The sequence below is a fragment of the Nannobrachium achirus genome (genome assembly GCF_963921795.1).
Source record: "Nannobrachium achirus genome assembly, chromosome: 3".
Classification (NCBI taxonomy): domain Eukaryota; kingdom Metazoa; phylum Chordata; class Actinopteri; order Myctophiformes; family Myctophidae; genus Nannobrachium; species Nannobrachium achirus.
In genome coordinates, this window is record NC_137812.1 from 75,908,755 (window position 1) to 75,929,333 (window position 20,579).

At 41.4% G+C, this 20,579-nt stretch overlaps 1 protein-coding gene across 1 annotated transcript in view; it reads right to left on the reverse strand.

Moving 5' to 3' along the window:
- Positions 1-20,579, reverse strand: part of LOC308281192 (protein kinase C beta type-like) — a 130,064-nt gene that overhangs the window by 55,138 nt on the left and 54,347 nt on the right. The window contains 7 exon segments of the mRNA XM_080721311.1: positions 331-393; positions 1,207-1,298; positions 3,477-3,650; positions 4,327-4,476; positions 7,284-7,380; positions 9,508-9,642; positions 15,513-15,669. Coding sequence (XP_080577437.1) covers positions 331-393; positions 1,207-1,298; positions 3,477-3,650; positions 4,327-4,476; positions 7,284-7,380; positions 9,508-9,642; positions 15,513-15,669 — 868 coding nt within the window.

The window sequence follows — 20,579 nt, forward strand, 5'->3', positions numbered from 1 at the left end:
TCAGATCGTGGCCACCCTGTACCTCAGGGATTTGTTTTCGACGAATATTTACTCCTATAGACGCAACGCGACGACCTAGAGGGGAGGCCGGCGTAGCCGGCCGATCTTCTAGTAACAAACACATCTTTCAAAATGGCAGCCATGTTTGGTTGTTTTGTTTGACTTTGAAGGCTTCTATCTCATGAATGCCTGAACGGATTTCCAAGCGGATTTTTTTGTTTGAAAGCTGTGAAAATTCTACTTTGCTTGGGGCCCCCTGTTTGTTAGGTCCGCCCATGACCTGGGCTCTCTGTCGCACGTAACAACGAGGAGACAACATGTCAGACTCACCTGTACACGATGCCTTTAGAGTGGAGGAAGAACAGACCAATGGCTATCTCTGCTGCATAGAACCTACACACACACACACACACACACACACACACACACACACACACACACACACACACACACACACACACACACACAGCGTCAAATCACTTGCATGTATTTTTGTGTGTCACAATCACGAAATACCAGTAAGACTCCCTAATGGTGAGATAAGCGACCGTCAGGTCACAGTGTGATTTTAGAGCAAAATCTGTAGGAGCAGTGTCCAAAAATATGTTTTAAAAAATCGGCCTGAAGGCGGCGCTAAATGGGACAGATCCATGTTGATGAGATGAGTCCAGAGCAAGTGTGTACCGATTTGCGTGATTTTAGGGCAAAATTTGTAGGAGCAGTGTCCAAAAATGTGTTTTGCAAGAATCTGCCTCATGTTGGCGCTAGAAGAGGGCGATGTGAGAATTGATGGGTTGTGGTTTGGCAGGCAAGGAGTGTGTGTGCAAAATTTGGCATGGATCGGGGCAACGGTTGCGGAGATATGAGCAGGGCAAAAGTGTGACGTGTGACGTGTGACAGACAGACTGACGGACTGACGGACCGACTGACGGACAGCTGGTCGAGGTTTTGATAGTAACTGCGACCTGACGGTCGCAATTAAACAAGACTAAGTCGTTTCTGTGTGTGCACATTTAAGTGTACGCATTTGTGTGTGTGTGTGTGTGTGTGTGTGTGTGTGTGTGTGTGTGTGTGTGTGTGTGTGTGTGTGTGTGTGTGTGTGTGTGTGTGTGTGTGTGTGTGTGTGTGTGTGCGTGCGTGCGTGCGTGCGTGCGTGTGTGTGTGTGTGTGTGCGTGCGTGTGTGTGTGTGTGTGTGTGTAACTCACACAGCATGGGGTTCTTTGAACTTGCCCACTTGTTGGATTTGATACATCAGATCTCCTCCGTTGATGTACTCCATGACAAAGTACAACCGATCCTACACACACACACACACACACACACACACACACACACACACACACACACACACACACACACACACACGTTATAAGACAGACAGACAGACAGACAGACAGACAGACAGACAGACAGACAGTTTATAATCCATGACAAAACACAAGCGGTTCTAGACGTATGATAACACTTTTATGATAGGTCTTCTTTTTGAACAGTTCTACTGCCAGATTTATTATTTATTTATTGGGGCTGGTGCCAGCAAAAAGCAGCTTACCTTTGCGACGTTATAGAAAATTATCTATGGATTATTTCCAAAAGATTTTTTTTTCATTGGATACATTATATGTGTACTTTAGCCAAGCTGGCGGCAGAGGGCAGTTTCATGCAATGAATGGATGTGAATTGGGCCGCTCCGCTTGCCGTCCATTCAGCGCATAGAAATGCATTTCTAGATCAGATCCACAGAAAACAGCCAGGAAGTGATTTGGGACTCCGTTATCGTTTACGTGCAGAGAACGTCCAAAGCAATAAAAGAGTTAATACTTTTCATTTGTTCGACATTTGTTAAAGGAGTAGTTCACCCCCAAAATGTACTCTATTGATTACTCAAGCCATGGGGACTTTGGAGTTCAATATTGTTTTTGGTATGTGTCGCATTCCTAATGCCATTTGGGTCCCCATGAATGGACACTTGAAAAAATATTTAGTATCATTTTAAACTTGTCAGTTCTAACCAAAATGGCTGTTATCTCAACGTTTTCCTCGCAACATAATCACTAAAATATCGTCACTGTCGGGCAGAAACCTCGTATCTCCAAGTTTCAAATGTGTACGTCTTTTGTTAAAGCAAAGCCCTGCTTCATCACACAAGACTGATCTACAAGCACACAACGCCTCGCGATGCGAGGCGTTGTGTGCTTGTAGATCGTCTGTTTTCACTAGTTTAGTACATTTTATAGATGATAAATACAAAACGAACGGTTTTGGACATTCAAGGTTTCCACCCGACAACGACGATATGCTATAAATATAAGGTGCTGGGAGTGAAAATTATAATGTAGGAGCGCCTCGGATTAAAAAAGTATTCATGGGGTACCCTGAGACAAAAAGGTTTGGGAACCCCTGATCTATGCACAACTGGCTGTTGGGTGCCCCCTGCCAAGCTATGGCAGCTGCCATACCTTGGCTGCAGGGGAAAAACATAAAATGTACTTCTTAAAATAAATTCATCATGCCTGTTGCTAAGCCTGTTGCTAATGCTATACCATAGCATTTGCTGAACTGACGTCACTGTGTGTGTGTGTGTGTGTGTGTGTGTGTGTGTGTGTGTGTGTGTGTGTGTGTGTGTGTGTGTGTGTATAAGGTAGTTTATTACCATGGAAGCAGAGTGTATGAGGTAGTTTATTACCATGGTCTGGAAGCAGAGTGTATAAGGTAGTTTATTACCATGGTTTGGAAGCAGAGTGTATAAGGTAGTTTATTACCATGGTCTGGAAGCAGAGTGTATAAGGTAGTTTATTACCATGGTAGCAGAGTGTATAAGGTAGTTTATTACCATGGAAGCAGAGTGTATAAGGTAGTTTATTACCATGGAAGCAGAGTGTATAAGGTAGTTTATTACCATGGAAGCAGAGTGTATAAGGTAGTTTATTACCATGGAAGCAGAGTGTATAAGGTAGTTTATTACCATGGAAGCAGAGTGTATAAGGTAGTTTATTACCATGGTCTGGAAGCAGAGTGTATAAGGTAGTTTATTACCATGGTAGCAGAGTGTATAAGGTAGTTTATTACCATGGAAGCAGAGTGTATAAGGTAGTTTATTACCATGGAAGCAGAGTGTATAAGGTAGTTTATTACCATGGTAGCAGAGTGTATAAGGTAGTTTATTACCATGGAAGCAGAGTGTATGAGGTAGTTTATTACCATGGTAGCAGAGTGTATAAGGTAGTTTATTACCATGGAAGCAGAGTGTATAAGGTAGTTTATTACCATGGTAGCAGAGTGTATAAGGTAGTTTATTACCATGGAAGCAGAGTGTATGAGGTAGTTTTTTACCATGGTCTGGAAGCAGAGTGTATAAGGTAGTTTATTACCATGGTAGCAGAGTGTATAAGGTAGTTTATTACCATGGAAGCAGAGTGTATGAGGTAGTTTATTACCATGGTCTGGAAGCAGAGTGTATAAGGTAGTTTTTTACCATGGTTTGGAAGCAGGAGTGCAGCTGTGTAAGGAACGGAGGTTTCCCAGACAGGGCGAGGACTCTCTTCTCCACCATGGTACATTCCACGTCGTCGTCCTGGATCACCACGTCCTTCTTCAGGATCTTCACGGCGTACAGCTCCTCCGCCCCCTTACGCTCCGCTAGCATCACCTGCAGGACGGGAGGCCTCATTACACTTACAGCGGGAACAAAACCTGGGGAGAGCCCCTAACTGAGCTGGACATAGTGCGCGGGAGGAACACGTTATTCCAACCAGTTCCTTTCTCCTCCATCAGGTGCCCCGGCTGGCCAGAGGGAGGCAGTATAGAGACCAGGATTACTGCATGTTTTTTTATGAGGGTATCAACCCTAAAACATGTTCAAAAAACATCACAAACAAGTTGGGCTTGACCCATAGTGGTCTGTTGAAATTAATCCAATATTAAATAGGTCAGTATATGGTTGAAACCCCAAATAATTGATGGAAGAGATTTTACAATGGATTCTGTTACTATTGGGTATGCTAAATAACATACTAAAATCCAAGTAAAAACAAACTACTGGAAAGGCATCATTTTTAAGATGGCACATATTCCCCCCCAATTAATATAGATTTTAAGCTCCCATGGACGCCATCGTGAAATGTATGCCTTTCCAGTCATTTGTTTTTACTTAGCTTTTAGGATGTTATTTAGCATACCCAATAGTAACAGAATCCATTGAAAAATCATTTGTGACAATTATTTGGGGGTTAGGTGGTATTTTTTCATAGATTGACTCGCCTATAGTGTGTGCGCGTGCATGTGTGCATGTGTGCATGCGTGCGTGCGTGCGTGCGTGCTAGTACCTTTCCGAAGCTGCCCTTCCCCAGCACCATGATGAAGGTGAAGTCAGACAGTTTGACTCGGTCTTGGTTCCCGTTGGTGTCGTACTTATACACCAAGGAAGACGAGGACGAAGAGTCCCCACTGCTCTTACCCGGACCCACCCTCGCTCTCTGGACGAGAGACACACAGACAGACACATACACAGACAGACAGACAGACAGACAGACAGACACACAGACAGACAGACAGACAGACAGACAGACAGACAGACAGACACATACACAGACAGACAGACAGACAGACAGACAGACAGACAGACAGACAGACAGACAGACACATACACAGACAGACAGACAGACAGACAGACAGACAGACAGACAGACAGACAGACAGACAGACACATACACAGACAGACAGACAGACAGACAGACAGACAGACAGACAGACAGACAGACAGACAGACACATACACAGACAGACAGACAGACAGACAGACAGACAGACAGACACATACACAGACAGACAGACAGACAGACAGACACATACACAGACAGACAGACAGACAGACAGACAGACAGACAGACAGACAGACAGACAGACAGACAGACAGACAGACAGACACACAGACACACAGACAGACAGACAGACAGACAGACAGACAGACAGACAGACACATACACAGACAGACAGACAGACAGACAGACAGACAGACAGACAGACAGACAGACAGACAGACAGACAGACAGACAGACAAATTAGATTATTACAACTATTTTGCTATTTTAAATTTGTTTCCAAAATAAATAAAAAAGACATAAAATGAAGAGCAAAATAGGGAATACTGTATGTTTTCTGGTTCCCACCAGAAAGCAACAATATTACAGTAAATATAAATATAGTATAGTTAAGCGATATTACACGCAAGGGTGTGTGTGTGTGTGTGTGTGTGTGTGTGTGTGTGTGTGTGTGTGTGTGTGTGCCGATAATCACGACAACACACACCCTCAAGTGTAATTTACAATGTACAATAATTTACAGTTTAAGCATTTAGCAGAGGCTTTTAATCCAAAGCGACTTACAATAAGCAAGATAATATGTCAGTACATCAACAGCAATACAACAAATGCATAGGAATATCAATCTAGAAAAAACAATAAAATAGACCACACACCAGTAAAAGCAGTAAAATACTTTTCAAAAAACCTAAAAATGCTATCTAGCTTCATGTATGGTCATTGAGGGAAGGGGAGTGTTACAGTAGTGCTATGGGTTTAGGTGGAGTCTGAAGAGGTGAGTCTTCAGTCCACGGCTTCCATTAGAACTACAGACTCACTCCCTTGTAGTTCTAAGTGCGACAGGGAGTTTATTCCACAGTTTAGGGGCCAGGAGGGAGAAGAGTCTAGGATTTCTGTCCTGGGGTAATAATACAACAGTTACCCTTAAAAAACATGATAACTTAATTTCATTGTAATTAAGATATTCATTAGACAGTGTACACATTTAGCTACTATGTCCCTTAACTTCACATGAAACTGCTAGGGTAGCCGCTTACAAGGCATCGCCTACAACAGGGGTTTTCAAAGTGGGTGACGGGGCACCCTGGGGTGCCGTGACGGCAGTCCTGGGGTGCCGCGAGACATTTGATAATATTTGGAATTTATTTGGTATTTAGTATCATTTTAAACTTGAAGTACAAAGTTATTTTCAGTCAGTCCTCACAACATAATCACTAAAATATCGTCAGTGTCGGGCAGAAACCTCGTATCTACAAGTTTTAATTGTGTACGTCTTTTGCCCTGCTTCATCATACAAGACCGTAGCACAAAACTAGTGAAAACAGCCGATCTACAAGCACACAACGCCTCGCATCGCGAGGCGTTGTGTGCTTGTAGATCGGCTGTTTTCACTAGTTTAGTACATTTTATAGATGATAAATACAAGGTTTCCACCCGACAACGACGATATGCTATAAATATAAGGTGCTGGGAGTAAAAATTATAATGTAGGGGTGCCTCGGATTAAACAAATATTCATGGGGTGCCCTGAGACAAAGAAGTTTGGGAACCCCTGGCCTACGAAAACAACGTTCATTCTTATACTACAGTACGTGCAAAGCTTAAATGTCGAGCAACTGACGAGTTTTGAAAGCCAAGCGATGAAAGCCAAGACTTAGTTTCAGACTCCAGTGTAGCCTACAAGACATTGTGAGGCTGCGACTTAAGATTTATTTACCTTACATAATCGATTAATCAGCGATTACTTTTGACGATTAATCGATTAATCAAACTATAGCTCTTAATTTATCATTACCTTTAGAATTCTGGTGGTTTTAGTCAAGCTCTAACAATGAAGACAACAAAGATAGAAACTCATTAAAAATATGTCGTATAAAATAAAATACGTCTTATCATAAAATAAAATGTAGCTCATATAAAAGACTAATACAGTTCTAAATGAATAAAAGCCTTCTTAAACGTGATTAAAAACGATAACTGTAGTCTTTTAAACTCAAATAACACTTAACACTTAGGCCGTCGTTTACACCAAAACATGTTTTCAGATTCTACCGTCATAAACTGTATGCCAAAACTCTTAAATCTGTCTTTTCGTGGTTTAATATCAGACTGACATCTGATAAACCCTGCAGTAATGCAGGGACTCCATTTCCCATAATCCTCCAGGAGATGCAGTCATCCAGGTATCTGGTTTCCATTCAGACCAATGGTGGAGAACTCAGAAAAGTGGATTTATTTAGTCTTTAATTAGCCTATCGGTTTGATTAAGATCAATCAATATAATGTTGCACTCACACACAAACACACCCACACACACACACACACACACACACACACACACACACACACACACACACACACACCCCCACACACACCCCCACACACACACACACACACACACACACACACACACACACACACACACACACACAGTAGAAGGGTGGGTGGATCAAATCAACGCACCTCAAACTTCTGCCGTAGTTCCTCGTTGGCCTCCTCCCCCTCAGGCTGCACCGGGACGTTGAAATACTCCCCCTCCTCCTGGGACAGGAGCTTAAACCTGAACAACATGTTTTACTGGGACAGGAGCTTAAACCTGAACAACATGTTTTACTGGGACAGGAGCTTAAACCTGAACAACATGTTTTACTGGGACAGGAGCTTAAACCTGAACAACATGTTTTACTGGGACAGGAGCTTAAACCTGAACAACATGTTTTAATTAAAGTCCTTAAAGGACCTACACCATGAATTTTCACTTTTTCTATTTTAAAACCTTTTTTTGGGGTCCCACTGGCACCTTCTATCCTCACAAAGTCCTATTTCTGAACATTGTGTCTTTCTCTGGTTTTGGGAAGACAGAGATGAAAAGCTTTCCACGGGTTCTCAGAACAGTGCTGTTCTGAGAGTTGATCCGTGTGACGTCACGGATCAACTCTCAGATCAACATTTTTTTTTCAAAAATTTGCTTTTTTTCAACAAAAACAAATTTCAAAAACTTTTTTTTTCAAAAAACTTTTTTTTTCAAAAAACTTTTTTTTTCAAAAAACTTTTTTTTTCAAAAACATTTTTTTTCAAAAAACTTTTTTTCAAAAACATTTTTTTTCAAAAAACTTTTTTTTTCAAAAAACTTTTTTTTTCAAAAACTTTTTTTTTCAAAAAACTTTTTTTTTCAAAAACTTTTTTTTCAAAAAAACTTTTTTTTTTCAAAAACTTTAAACTTTTTTTTTCAAAAACCTTTTTTTTCAAAAAACTTCAAAAAACTTTTCTTTTTTTTTCTCAAACATTTTTTTTCAAAACATTTTTTTTTTTTTTTACTTTTTTTTATACATAAATACAATGCAGGTGGGGTTGATTGTCTAATGTAGATTAACTTTCTGCAATGTCTGGTCTATGAACGGTCGCCCTGTGTCATTTGACAGTAGGCCTATAACATACAACATAGGCCTACAGTAGGCTATAATCAGAGCTGCAACATTATCCTATCCTATTTTTGTATTGGCCCAATATTAACATTATTTGTTGTCAACGTGGGGTCCGGGGAGGAGTGAAGAGGAGGGGAGGGGGGAGGGGTGGAAAAACCCCACTAGATGCGCCCCTGAGCAAACAGAGGCCGTTTTGGTATTGCAGCTGGAGAGCCTAGTTATAGTAGAGCTAGAACAAACAAAAAGAATGGTCAGAGTGTTTGTTGAGGGTTAAAACCAGTCTATTAGACTCAATTTTGAGCATATATTTATACTAAAAATATAGTTTTAAAAGCATGGTGTAGGCCCTTTAAAGCTATACTGTGTAAGTTGCTAAACTAGTGGTCAGTAGCGGTATTGTTTTTTTCGGCCGTTTTTCGCCCGGAGTCGTCGCGGATCACCGCCGCGGACCACCGGAGCGGTGCCGCAAACCACCGCGACCGATACAAATCCGTGGAGAGGTAGAACCATGGGTAGAACGTAATTTTCTGGCCAGGATTTGGGGATTAAGAGGTTAAGAATCCTTAACCATGGTAAACACGGTAGCTGAGCGAGGCTACTTCCTGAAGACACGGCAGATAAGCTGTGATTGGCCGGTAGTGTATCATGTGTGTATGATCCGCAATGTGATTGGCCAACGTATACACAACGTATACAGATGATCTAGATGACGCTATTTTTCCGCGAAAACCGGACCCCGGCCAGGATCATAGAAAACATATAAAGAGAAGGCTTTAGAAGCTGAAAATAACGGAGTGGGTGTTCTAAAACTTTAGCGATTTAACAGTTAGGACAATTTTAAGATTTGTTTTATAAAAAAAGTTACATGGTATAACTTTAAGTAAAAGTATCAATGAAGCAATGTTATAAGCAAAAGTCCAAAATTCTAAATGTAGTTAACTCAAAAGTAGTGAAACAACATATTTTGAGATGGGGGTCCGCGAATGTAATTTTGGGGGTCCTTGACATGAAAAAGTTTGAGAAACACTGATTTAGAAGAAGGATTTAGAAAACATTTATAGAATCGGGTCAAGATATTCAAAAATACTTTTTTTCCCTAGGGCTGATACGAGGCCACTCCCCCATAGCATCCATCGATGCCTAGTTTCATATCAACCCTATAGGGCTGATATGATAGGTTTAGTTTCATATCAACCCCAGGGCTGATATGATAGGTTTAGTTTCATATTATCAACCCTAGGGCTGATATGATAGGGTCTTACCATCCATCGATGCCTAGTTTCTGCAGCTCTGAGATGCCGAAGGACAACGATCCCATGAAGTCATTCCTGCTGGTCAGATCCCAGTCCCAGATCTCAACCGACAACCTCCGGTCCTTATCTGACTCCTTCAGGTTACTGAGAGAGGAGAGGAGAGGAGAGGAGAGGAGAGGAGAGGAGAGGAGAGGAGAGGAGAGGAGAGGAGGGGAGGGGAGGGGAGAGGAGAGGAGAGGGGAGAGATTTGTTAACTCATACCCTGCCAAAAAAGACGTTTCTATAATAAAAACGTCTTTAAAACGTCTTTTTCACTATGGACCTCCCTGCCAGACGTCTTCTGAACGTCTTTAAAAAAAAAAAAGAAAAAAAAAAAAAATGAAAATATTTTTTTTGAAAAAAAAAATGTTGGACCTCCAACAGTGTACTAGGCATGATCGCGATCGCGAAATTGCATGTTTAACCCCCATACCAACCCCATCTTTCAAACATGGCAGCCATGTTTGTTTACATTTGAAGAAAACATAAGGGCTCCTTTCTCCTGAATGCCTGAACGGATTTCCAAGCGGATTTTTTTGTTTGAAAGCTGTGAAAAGCATGCACATGCATAGTGCATGATCTGTGCACGAATGTGTGCACCAGCGTGCACACTATTTTTTTAACCCTTTGTTGGCGAACCAGCAATATAAGAGGTCATCCCACTTTAAATATGGCACCGACTGAGTTAAAAAGCAAAAAAAAAAAAAGAAAACATTAACTTAAAATGTGCCAATTTACAACTCATCAGACTCTCATTCCAGAGTGATTTACAACTCATCAGACTCTCATTCCAGAGTGATTTACAACTCATCAGACTCTCATTCCAGAGTGATTTACAACTCATCAGACTCTCATTCCAGAGTGATTTACAACTCATCAGACTCTCATTCCAGAGTGATTTACAACTCATCAGACTCTCATTCCAGAGTGATTTACAACTCATCAGACTCTCATTCCAGAGTGATTTACAACTCATCAGACTCTCATTCCAGAGTGATTTACAACTCATCAGACGCTCTCATTCCAGAGTGATTTACAACTCATCAGACTCTCATTCCAGAGTGATTTACAACTCATCAGACGCTCTCATTCCAGAGTGATTTACAACTCATCAGACTCTCATTCCAGAGTGATTTACAACTCATCAGACGCTCTCATTCCAGAGTGATTTACAAAGACAACACAAAGTCATTCATCAAATGCATAGAAAGAGTCATAGGTAAACCAAGAACCTATTATTGGTGAAAACAGAAGAACCCAAACATCAATAATCTGAACTTGTTCCGACTCATCACTAAACCATAGTTCTGTGGGGCCGTTTTTAGACCAAGGAATGTTTTTTTTTTGTCCAAAACACAAAAGCTTGCTTTGGTTTCAGAATAATAATGAAAAACCCTATTTTGACCCCTCACATGCTACTTAAAGCAGATGTATTTGTTGCATTATTTTCCTGTATAGTAAAGTTAAAGTAAAGTTGGGACCCCAACTTTGATTGGTTCCCACAAAGTCTCCCAAGGGAGTTGGGTTTGAAAACATTTAGAGGTGATAGTAGACACCTTTATGAACACATTTTGTGCAGAAAGCTATTGGTAAACATTTAGTTCCCAGATTGCTCAAAGACTCGGCTAACTTTCCCTAACTAATAGGGTCTTCAACAGGGGGTCCGGGACCCCTAGGGGTCCTCAGAGTTACTACAGGGGGTCCTTCAAATCTTTGATGGATAGAAACTTTTTTTCTCCTTTTTTTATATTAACCACTTGAACTCTTGCCTCCATATTCTGAGAACTTTAGCCAAAAATGGCAGATCTACAAGCTCACAACGCCTCGCAGCACGAGGCGTTGTGAGCTTGTAGATCTGCTATTTTTGGCAAAGAGGTTTGGTGTGGAGGGGAAAAAGAGCAGACTAAGTACAGAGTGAAAGGTATTGACGGTTCAAGTGGTTAAATATCTGGAAACACAAATTTAGATCAACCCAAAATACACTGATGATTTTGCTGTCAAACGATGAAACTAAACTATATGGTATCTATGGGTTGTGGGGGTCCCTGCTTCATCTCTCTCTCTCAACTAAGGGGTCCTTGGCCTGAAATCGTTGAAGTAAGTGCTATATGGGTTTAGGTGGAGTCTGAAGAGGTCCTGTAGACCATGGTGTTAGATGTGGCAGTGAGTGTGCAGTAGTGAGTGCGATGCAGAGTTCAGTCCACAGCAGAAAGCAGAACAAGACATGACAGAAACAGGACAAGGTCATCCCAGCCTCCCAGAGGAGCTGAAACAGGGACACCAAAATGTTAAAGATACAAAGCAACGCTTCTATTAGCATCATCCCATGCACGTCCATTCACACTGGGATGACACGCACGCACGCACGCACGCGCACACGCACACGCACACGCACACGCACACACACGTCAAGCTGCTTGGTTCATAAGATTGTTCAGTAATCTCTTTTATTTAGAGTAAAGCACTTTGCACACAGGCGCGTTTATCCGCACGGATGAAATGGACTATTTCATTTTTTTTTTAACACAATTAGTGCTGCAGGGTATGAAGGGTTAACTTTTCTTTGACGCCACGCAGATCTGCCCATTAGCACACGCTCTTAATGTGAAAGGCCTGCCTGGAATGTGTGTACACACACGGACTGTTGAATGACATCAACGATTACGTCATCTAGTCACATGACATGTGTCATGTGACAGTGTGTCATGGCGGCCGCCAGGCTTGCCTTGCTATTGTTGTTTGGAGCTGTGCTTTGGGTTTAAAAGTCTTATTTGGAGTAAATGAAGTCTCTTTATGGGCCTCTCCATTGACTTAACATGGAGGAGCTTCACTTCGCGTGCACGCCCAACGTGCGTTTTAAACAAATCGCGGACATTACCGATGCGGCCGCGACCGGAGCTACATACTGTAAGTATTAATACATTTACTGTAAATACAGTAAGATTGACGGTGAGCGCTGTCAATGGCGTCGGGTAGTAACCGGTTTTAATGACGGTGAGGATCGTCAAGGGCAGCAGAACAGTTAAAGAAAACAATGAATTAGCCGTGCGACGAGTGGCTGCGGCCGTGCGTTTTTTTCTCGAGCGAACCCAGTTCGATTAGTGCGTCTTGTCGCATGCGGTAAAAAACTCATCACCCCTTTTATGACTCCTTTTGGAATCCGCAGCGCCGATTCAGCACAGCCTTGCACACCAACTCCAATGCGTTTTATTCATGCAGCAAACGAAAAAAAAAAAACTGTTCTGTGTGCAAAGAGCTTAAAAGTATCAATACTTCAATGTAGAAATACTACCAGTAAGACTCCCTAATCAGGAGATAAGCGACCGTCAGGTCGCAAACACAAACCTTAGAAGGTAATGGTAGCCAATCAGGAGGGAATATGGGAAATGGGACAGATCCATGTTGATGACATGACTTTAGAGATACTGTGTGTTTTGCAAGAATCGGACATCAGACAGACAGCCGGTGGAGGTTATGATAGTAACTGCGACCTGACGGTTACAACAAGGTCCAGAATTCAAAATGAACTCGAGTTTAAAGTACACAAATATCAGTGTCAAAATATACTGAAAATACTAAAATACTACCCAAAGTAGAAAATAGGCTTTCTACTCATTCTGCAGAAAGTCACGTTTCACAAGTTGTCAAATATATAAAACAAAATGTGTATGAAAATTTACAAGCTCACAGTGCGTCGCCATTAGGGGTGGATATTGGCAAGAATCTCACGATGCAATACATATCACGATACTTGGGTCACGATGCAATAGTATCACGATATATTGTGAATTTTTGTGATACGATACTATTGCGATACTATTGCGATATATCAGCTTTAAAAGCTGAGGGCGCTGCTCTAATGTTGTTGTTTTCGTCGTTCGCAGCCATTTTCTCGAGAGACCTCACTCACTGAACCGTGGGAAGGGGAAGTAGTTACTATAGTACAGCGACATCTAGAGGCAGCGGAGTGTCAGGACCGGACTTCTACCATTGGTTTCTATTCATGGGAACATATTTTATTTTCCTCAAAGTATCGCGATACTACGGCCTAAAGTATCGATACAGTATTGGCAAATAAACTATCGCGATGTATTGCCATATCGATGATTATATTGCCCACCGCTAGTCGCCATGGCGACCCACTGTGAGCTTGTAGATCAGCTATTTTCAAAAGGCCTAAACGTATATTGGGCTGAAATGGTCAATGCATGTTTGTTTTTTTTTTGCTACCGTAGTGGAGTAAAAGTACAATATCTCCCTCCAAGATGAAGCGGAGTAAAATAACGGAAAATTGGAAACATTGCAATAAAGTAAAGAATATATACCTAAAAACTGAGTAAATGTACTTGGTTACTGTACACCACTGAAGACTGTTGTTTCTGGGTTATTGAAGAGAGAGAGAGAGAGAGAGAGAGAGAGAGAGAGAGAGAGAGAGAGAGAGAGAGAGAGAGAGAGAGAGAGACACCATTCTGTCTCCTGGTTCCATTGTACAGTAAGTAGATCATGCTCCATTGTGTGTACAGTAAGTAGAACATGGTACAATACACTGCTGTGGAACTGAAGGTAAACCATACCATAATACAGTAATGTGTAAGTATTACAATACATTAGTGTATGCTACACTGTATGTATGTACAGTTTCACTGTACTGACTAAACTTAACACATTATTACGAAATATTTTATGCTTTAAATATAAAAAAATAGCAGATCTACAAGCTCACAGCGCTGTGAGCTTGTAGATCTGCTATTTTTGAAAAATCTTGAAAATGTGTGCAAATCTTTGAATATTTTGACCTGATTCTATAAGTGTCTTGTAAATTCTTCTAAGGTTTTTTTTTTCTTCTTTTTTTTTAACTATGTTTCTGTCAGTGGTTCTCAAAATGTTTCATGCCAAGGACCCCCAAAACGACATGTATTTGGCCACGGACCGGTCGGACCCCCATTGTATCAGGGACCCCCCAGAAGCAAATATTTGAGTTACAAATGTTCACTTTCAAAAAGATATATTCAAAGACTTGCCAAAAAAATAAAATATGTATAGGATATATATATATATATATATATATATATATATATATATATATATATATATATATATATATATATGTATGTATCACGGTTTAAAAGAAATAGCAGATCTACAAGCTTGCAGCTTGTATATCTGCTATTTTTCAATAGCTAAACCATTCAATAATTTTAGGCCTAAATGGGTAAACAAAACATTTCCTTAATTATTCCTTGTCTTTTTATGTTTTGCCCTGCGATGCTTAGTTTTAAAATTGACCCGTTTTAGAAATTGGGTCTTTTCTAATTGATTGTCTGCATGCATGCTGTTTTTATGTCATGCTTTTAACCCTGTACACTCACCAGTGTAAAGTGCGTTCGCACTCAGGTCGCAGTTACTATCAAAACCTCCACCAGCTGTCAGTCTGTCAGTCAGTCTGTCAGTCAGTCAGTCTGTCCGTCACGTCACACTTTTCCCCCTTACTCATATCTCGGCCACCTATCCATGCCAAACTTTGCACACACACTCCTTGGCTGCCAAACCACAACTTCCACTCATTTCTCACATGGCCCTCTTCTAGCGCCACCATGAGGCCGATTCTTGCAAAACACATTTTTGGACACTGCTACTACTGATTTTGCCCTAAGCGATAACGCTTAAGTCATGTCATCAACATGGATCTGACCCTTTTAGCTCCAACATCAGGCCCATTTTTTCAGACACATTTTTGGACACTGCTTCTACAGATTTTGCCCTAAAATCACGCAAAACCGGTACACAGTATCTCTACAGTCATGTCATCAACATGGATCTGTCCCATTTCCCATATAGTTTGTCTATGCGACCTGGCGGTCGCTTATCTCCCGATTAGGGAGTCTTACTGGTTATTAACGTAGAGGTCTTACAAGGTGAAGCTCTCGTTCCAGGTGGGGTTGTTTTATTAATGGTTAATAACGTAGAGGTCTTACAAGGTGAAGCTCTCGTTCCAGGTGGGGTTGAGGCAGCACTTGATGGTCTTGGTCTTCTGCTTGCTCTCGCTCTTGGGGTCCGGGATGAGCTTGAGCTTGACGTAGGGGTCCGACAGGCCGTTGGGGTCCATGGGGACCAGGTTCTTAGCTTCCCTGACTGGAGGGGAGACAGAGGGACAGGTTAGGGTTAGGGTTAAGGTTAGGGTTAGGGTTAGGGTAGGGATAGGGTTAAGGTTAAGGTTAAGGTTAGGGTTAAGGTTAGGGTTAGGGTTAAGGTTAGGGTTAGGTTTAGGGTTAAGGTTAGGGTTAGGGTTGAGCAGCATGGAGCATTGGAGTTTGGAAGCGCTCGTTGCAAATCACTCAACAGTCCTGCAAACCACCTGTTTCTAATTTGCACATAATGCAGGAGGCAGCAGGATGTTGTGTTGTTGAAAACGAGCGCTTCCAAACTCTGACACTTGGGGGAAAAAAAACCTGCACAGAATGTCTTGACAGAAAGTAGTTCATAACATGTCTATGGTGGATTTTTATGAAACAAAAACTTTGCAGATAGAAAGAGGATAATTCAAGCTTTCAGTACAGCCGCAATGTTGGTGAGTTTAACTTTGTTTAATACAATCAGAAAGGACTTTTCTGTTTGGATGTATTGGCTGTCAATGGCAGAAATTAGTTTTTTGCCACTCAGTAGGCGTTCCCACATAACTTCCAGCAACAGTGATGTCACGCGCATACCCTCTATTGTCAAAAATATTGATTTATCGAAAAGTATCGATTTTGAATATAGTATCGATTTTCAATATGACTTTTCCATAGTATGGATAATATCGATACTCAGTTTGTACTTACACCAACGTTACTTTTACGTTACTTCCTACTTTGACTTATTCCTAGTTATTTTAAAGGCCTAATTGTACTTAGAATGTGAAAACATCAAAGGCACTACCATGCAGTAGATTAGAGATTATCATGATTGATTATGTGTGACGTTATAGAGTAGATCATGTGTTCATTGATTATATTAATATCTAGGTCTGTATGATGATACTAATACTTGATAGTTAGGAGTAGAGAGATCTTCAGCAGGCCTCAGTAACTATTGTTTTGGTAAAGTCTATCTTGTTATGGTGCAGCTCGTTCCAGAGGCCTTGAAGCCACACAGTATAACTCTAGTGTTGTTATGGTACAGCTCGTTCCAGAGGCCTTGAAGCCACACAGTATAACTCTAGTGTTGTTATGGTGCAGCTCGTTCCAGAGGCCTTGAAGCCACACAGTATAACTCTAGTGTTGTTATGGTACAGCTCGTTCCAGAGGCCTTGAAGCCACACAGTATAACTCTAGTGTTGTTATGGTACAGCTCGTTCCAGAGGCCTTGAAGCCACACAGTATAACTCTAGTGTTGTTATGGTGCAGCTCGTTCCAGAGGCCTTGAAGCCACACAGTATAACTCTAGTGTTGTTATGGTACAGCTCGTTCCAGAGGCCTTGAAGCCACACAGTATAACTCTAGTGTTGTTATGGTACAGCTCGTTCCAGAGGCCTTGAAGCCACACAGTATAACTCTAGTGTTGTTATGGTACAGCTTGTTCCAGAGGCCTTGAAGCCACACAGTATAACTCTAGTGTTGTTATGGTACAGCTTGTTCCAGAGGCCTTGAAGCCACACAGTATAACTCTAGTGTTGTTATGGTACAGCTTGTTCCAGAGGCCTTGAAGCCACACAGTATAACTCTAGTGTTGTTATGGTACAGCTCGTTCCAGAGGCCTTGAAGCCACACAGTATAACTCTAGTGTTGTTATGGTACAGCTCGTTCCAGAGGCCTTGAAGCCACACAGTATAACTCTAGTGTTGTTATGGTACAGCTTGTTCCAGAGGCCTTGAAGCCACACAGTATAACTCTAGTGTTGTTATGGTACAGCTTGTTCCAGAGGCCTTGAAGCCACACAGTATAACTCTAGTGTTGTTATGGTACAGCTCGTTCCAGAGGCCTTGAAGCCACACAGTATAACTCTAGTGTTGTTATGGTACAGCTCGTTCCAGAGGCCTTGAAGCCACACAGTATAACTCTAGTGTTGTTATGGTACAGCTTGTTCCAGAGGCCTTGAAGCCACACAGTATAACTCTAGTGTTGTTATGGTACAGCTCGTTCCAGAGGCCTTGAAGCCACACAGTATAACTCTAGTGTTGTTATGGTACAGCTCGTTCCAGAGGCCTTGAAGCCACACAGTATAACTCTAGTGTTGTTATGGTACAGCTCGTTCCAGAGGCCTTGAAGCCACACAGTATAACTCTAGTGTTGTTATGGTACAGCTCGTTCCAGAGGCCTTGAAGCCACACAGTATAACTCTAGTGTTGTTATGGTACAGCTCGTTCCAGAGGCCTTGAAGCCACACAGTATAATTCTAGTGTCTGACCATTCTTCTTGGCAGAACTCTTTTACCACTGCCCAGAGTGTTAAACTGTACTTCTGTCCATGATATCATGTTACATAAACTTGACCACCACCACCTAATATAAATGTCTTGTCTCCTCATTTTCTCATGATTATTGATTGATCTGAATTCCACCACTACCATCTACCTCAAGAAGTTCTGTATTTTTCTTTAAATAAAAATGAACATGTGGTATCGAAAATGGTATCGAGTATCGTCATTTTTCAAAATATCGTATCGAAGTTAGAAATCCAGTATCGTGACAAGCCTAACAGACAGTATAGTGGGGGGGAGACAGAGACAGAGAGAGACAGCATGAATTGTGTTTCTTGTAACAAAGGGAATGCAAAACATGGAAATATGAGTCGTCAACGGTTTCAAAGTGTATCCCGAGCTAACGTTTCCTATCCGCGAGTTCCCATCGTCCCGTTGTGCGTCGTGCAGAAGGCGGGGCAGCAGTTCCGGCGTCGCAGCCGAGTGTGATCGACAACAGGGGTTCAGGGCATCCCTATAAATATTTTCTTCATCCGAGGCACATATTTTAGTGATTATGTTGTGATGAAAAAGTTGAGATAACAGCCATTTTGGTTAGAATTGACCGAAAATAACTTTGTACTTCAAGTTTAAAATTATACTAAATATCTTTTTTAAGTGTCCAACAGATTCCAAATATTATCAAATGATCTCACGGCACCCCTGTACTGCCGCGACGTGAGCTTGTATGTCTGCTGTTCTCTGTATGTTCTGTTCTCTGTATGTCTGACAGTTCCTGACCAGACAGCAACGTAACACCGCTCTGTTTACACTTATGTTTTATTCCTGTTCATATTCAATATGTATCTGACCATACAATGTTTTATTTTGATTGATTTGATCTCTCATGGCAACATAGCTTGTTTGGATTGATCATAAAATAGAGAGAGAGAGAGAGAGAGAGAGAGAGAGAGAGAGAGAGAGAGAGAGAGATAGAGAGAGAGAGAGAGAGAGAGAGAGAGAGAGAGAGAGAGAGAGAGAGACAGAGACAGAGAGAGAGAGAGAGAGACATAGATAGTTAAGTGGAGCACCGTTTCTGTCCTAATTCGGAGTAAAGTCACTTAACAGACGTGTTTAGCTTCTGTTCCAAAATCAATCCATCAGGGAAGAGAGAGATATATATATATATATATATATATATATATAGAGAGAGAGAGAGAGAGAGAGAGAGAGAGAGAGAGAGAGAGAGAGATAAAACGCACATGGACATTGGTACATATTCTCAATTTGGGTCAATCGTTGGAACATTGATCACATAATGGCTTCTTACTGTTTTGCCAGAGAGAGAGGGAGAGAGAGAGAGAGAGAGAGAGTGCATGTGCACGTGCATGTGCCATTTCATAATACATTAGAAAATGCCCTGCTATTCATCTTGAAATGTTTTATAGCAAAGTGACCGCAACACCTTCAACACGTTCTGCTGTTTGCTTGACAGCCGGGCTGCACCAAGCCTTTTTAAGCGCGTCAGTGCGTACGCGGGGCGAGCGCGCGTGTGCGTGTTTTGGAAAGATCCAATATATATCAATGATAGCGGCTACACCAGGCTCACGGATAGCAAGCGCCAGCCCCGGATATGCACATGCTGTAGAAATAGGATGGGTTCTATTTCTATGCGTTTTGTACACAGACTCCCTGGTCTCCCACACATATAGGGCTGTCACCATTATGACATTTTACATGACGATACATTTTCTCAAATAATTGCGATTAACGATTTAATTGTGTTTTTGTTGTTGACAATTACATTTCTGTTTGACTTGTAGGCTTTGAAGTTGCACATGGCAGATATGACACATAACCTAAATATACAAATAAATTACTGACAACTTTGACAACTTTATACTTAAAAAAGAACATTGATAGTGGAAATAGCCGATCTACAAGCTCACAACGCGTCGCGATGCGACGCGTTGTGAGCTTGTAGATCTGCTATTTCCACATTTTTTTTTTTACTTAAAAAATATATGTAAATTTTTCAACATGGAAATGATTATGACGATTATGAAAAATAATCGCGATTATGTCAAATAATCGCGATTAGACGATTATGTAATAATTGTGACAACCCTACGCACATATACTCCCTCCTTGGTGTAGCCAGGGGCTTTTGGCACACGCACTGACAGCGCACGCGTGCGTGCACGTTTTCTGGTGTAGCCCGGCCGTCAAATAGTCCATGAGCCATACGAGATGTCGGTCTCCAAAAAGGTGGCAAAGGTTACCATGCATTTTTGAAAAGCTCTATATTAATATCTGATTATATTTTGGTATGATAACCCTTTCTGAGACACAGAGTTGGTGTCCCGTTAACTTTAATAAACAGGAAAAAAAAAGCTAAAAATTAGTTTGCTTTAAGTAGCATGTGAGGGGTCAAAATAGGGGGTTTTCATGATTCTGAATCCATTGCAAGCATCTGTTTTGCATGAAAAACCTACCTTGGGCTAAAAACAGCCTCACAAGACTATGGTTTAGTGATGAAAAGTGATGAGTCATCACTTTTCACACTTTTGTGGGGGTCGTTTTAGCCCAAGGAATGTTTTTCCTGTATAGTAAAGTTAATGGGACACCGACTCTAGCTGCTGACAACACCAATTTAGCTGTGTCTC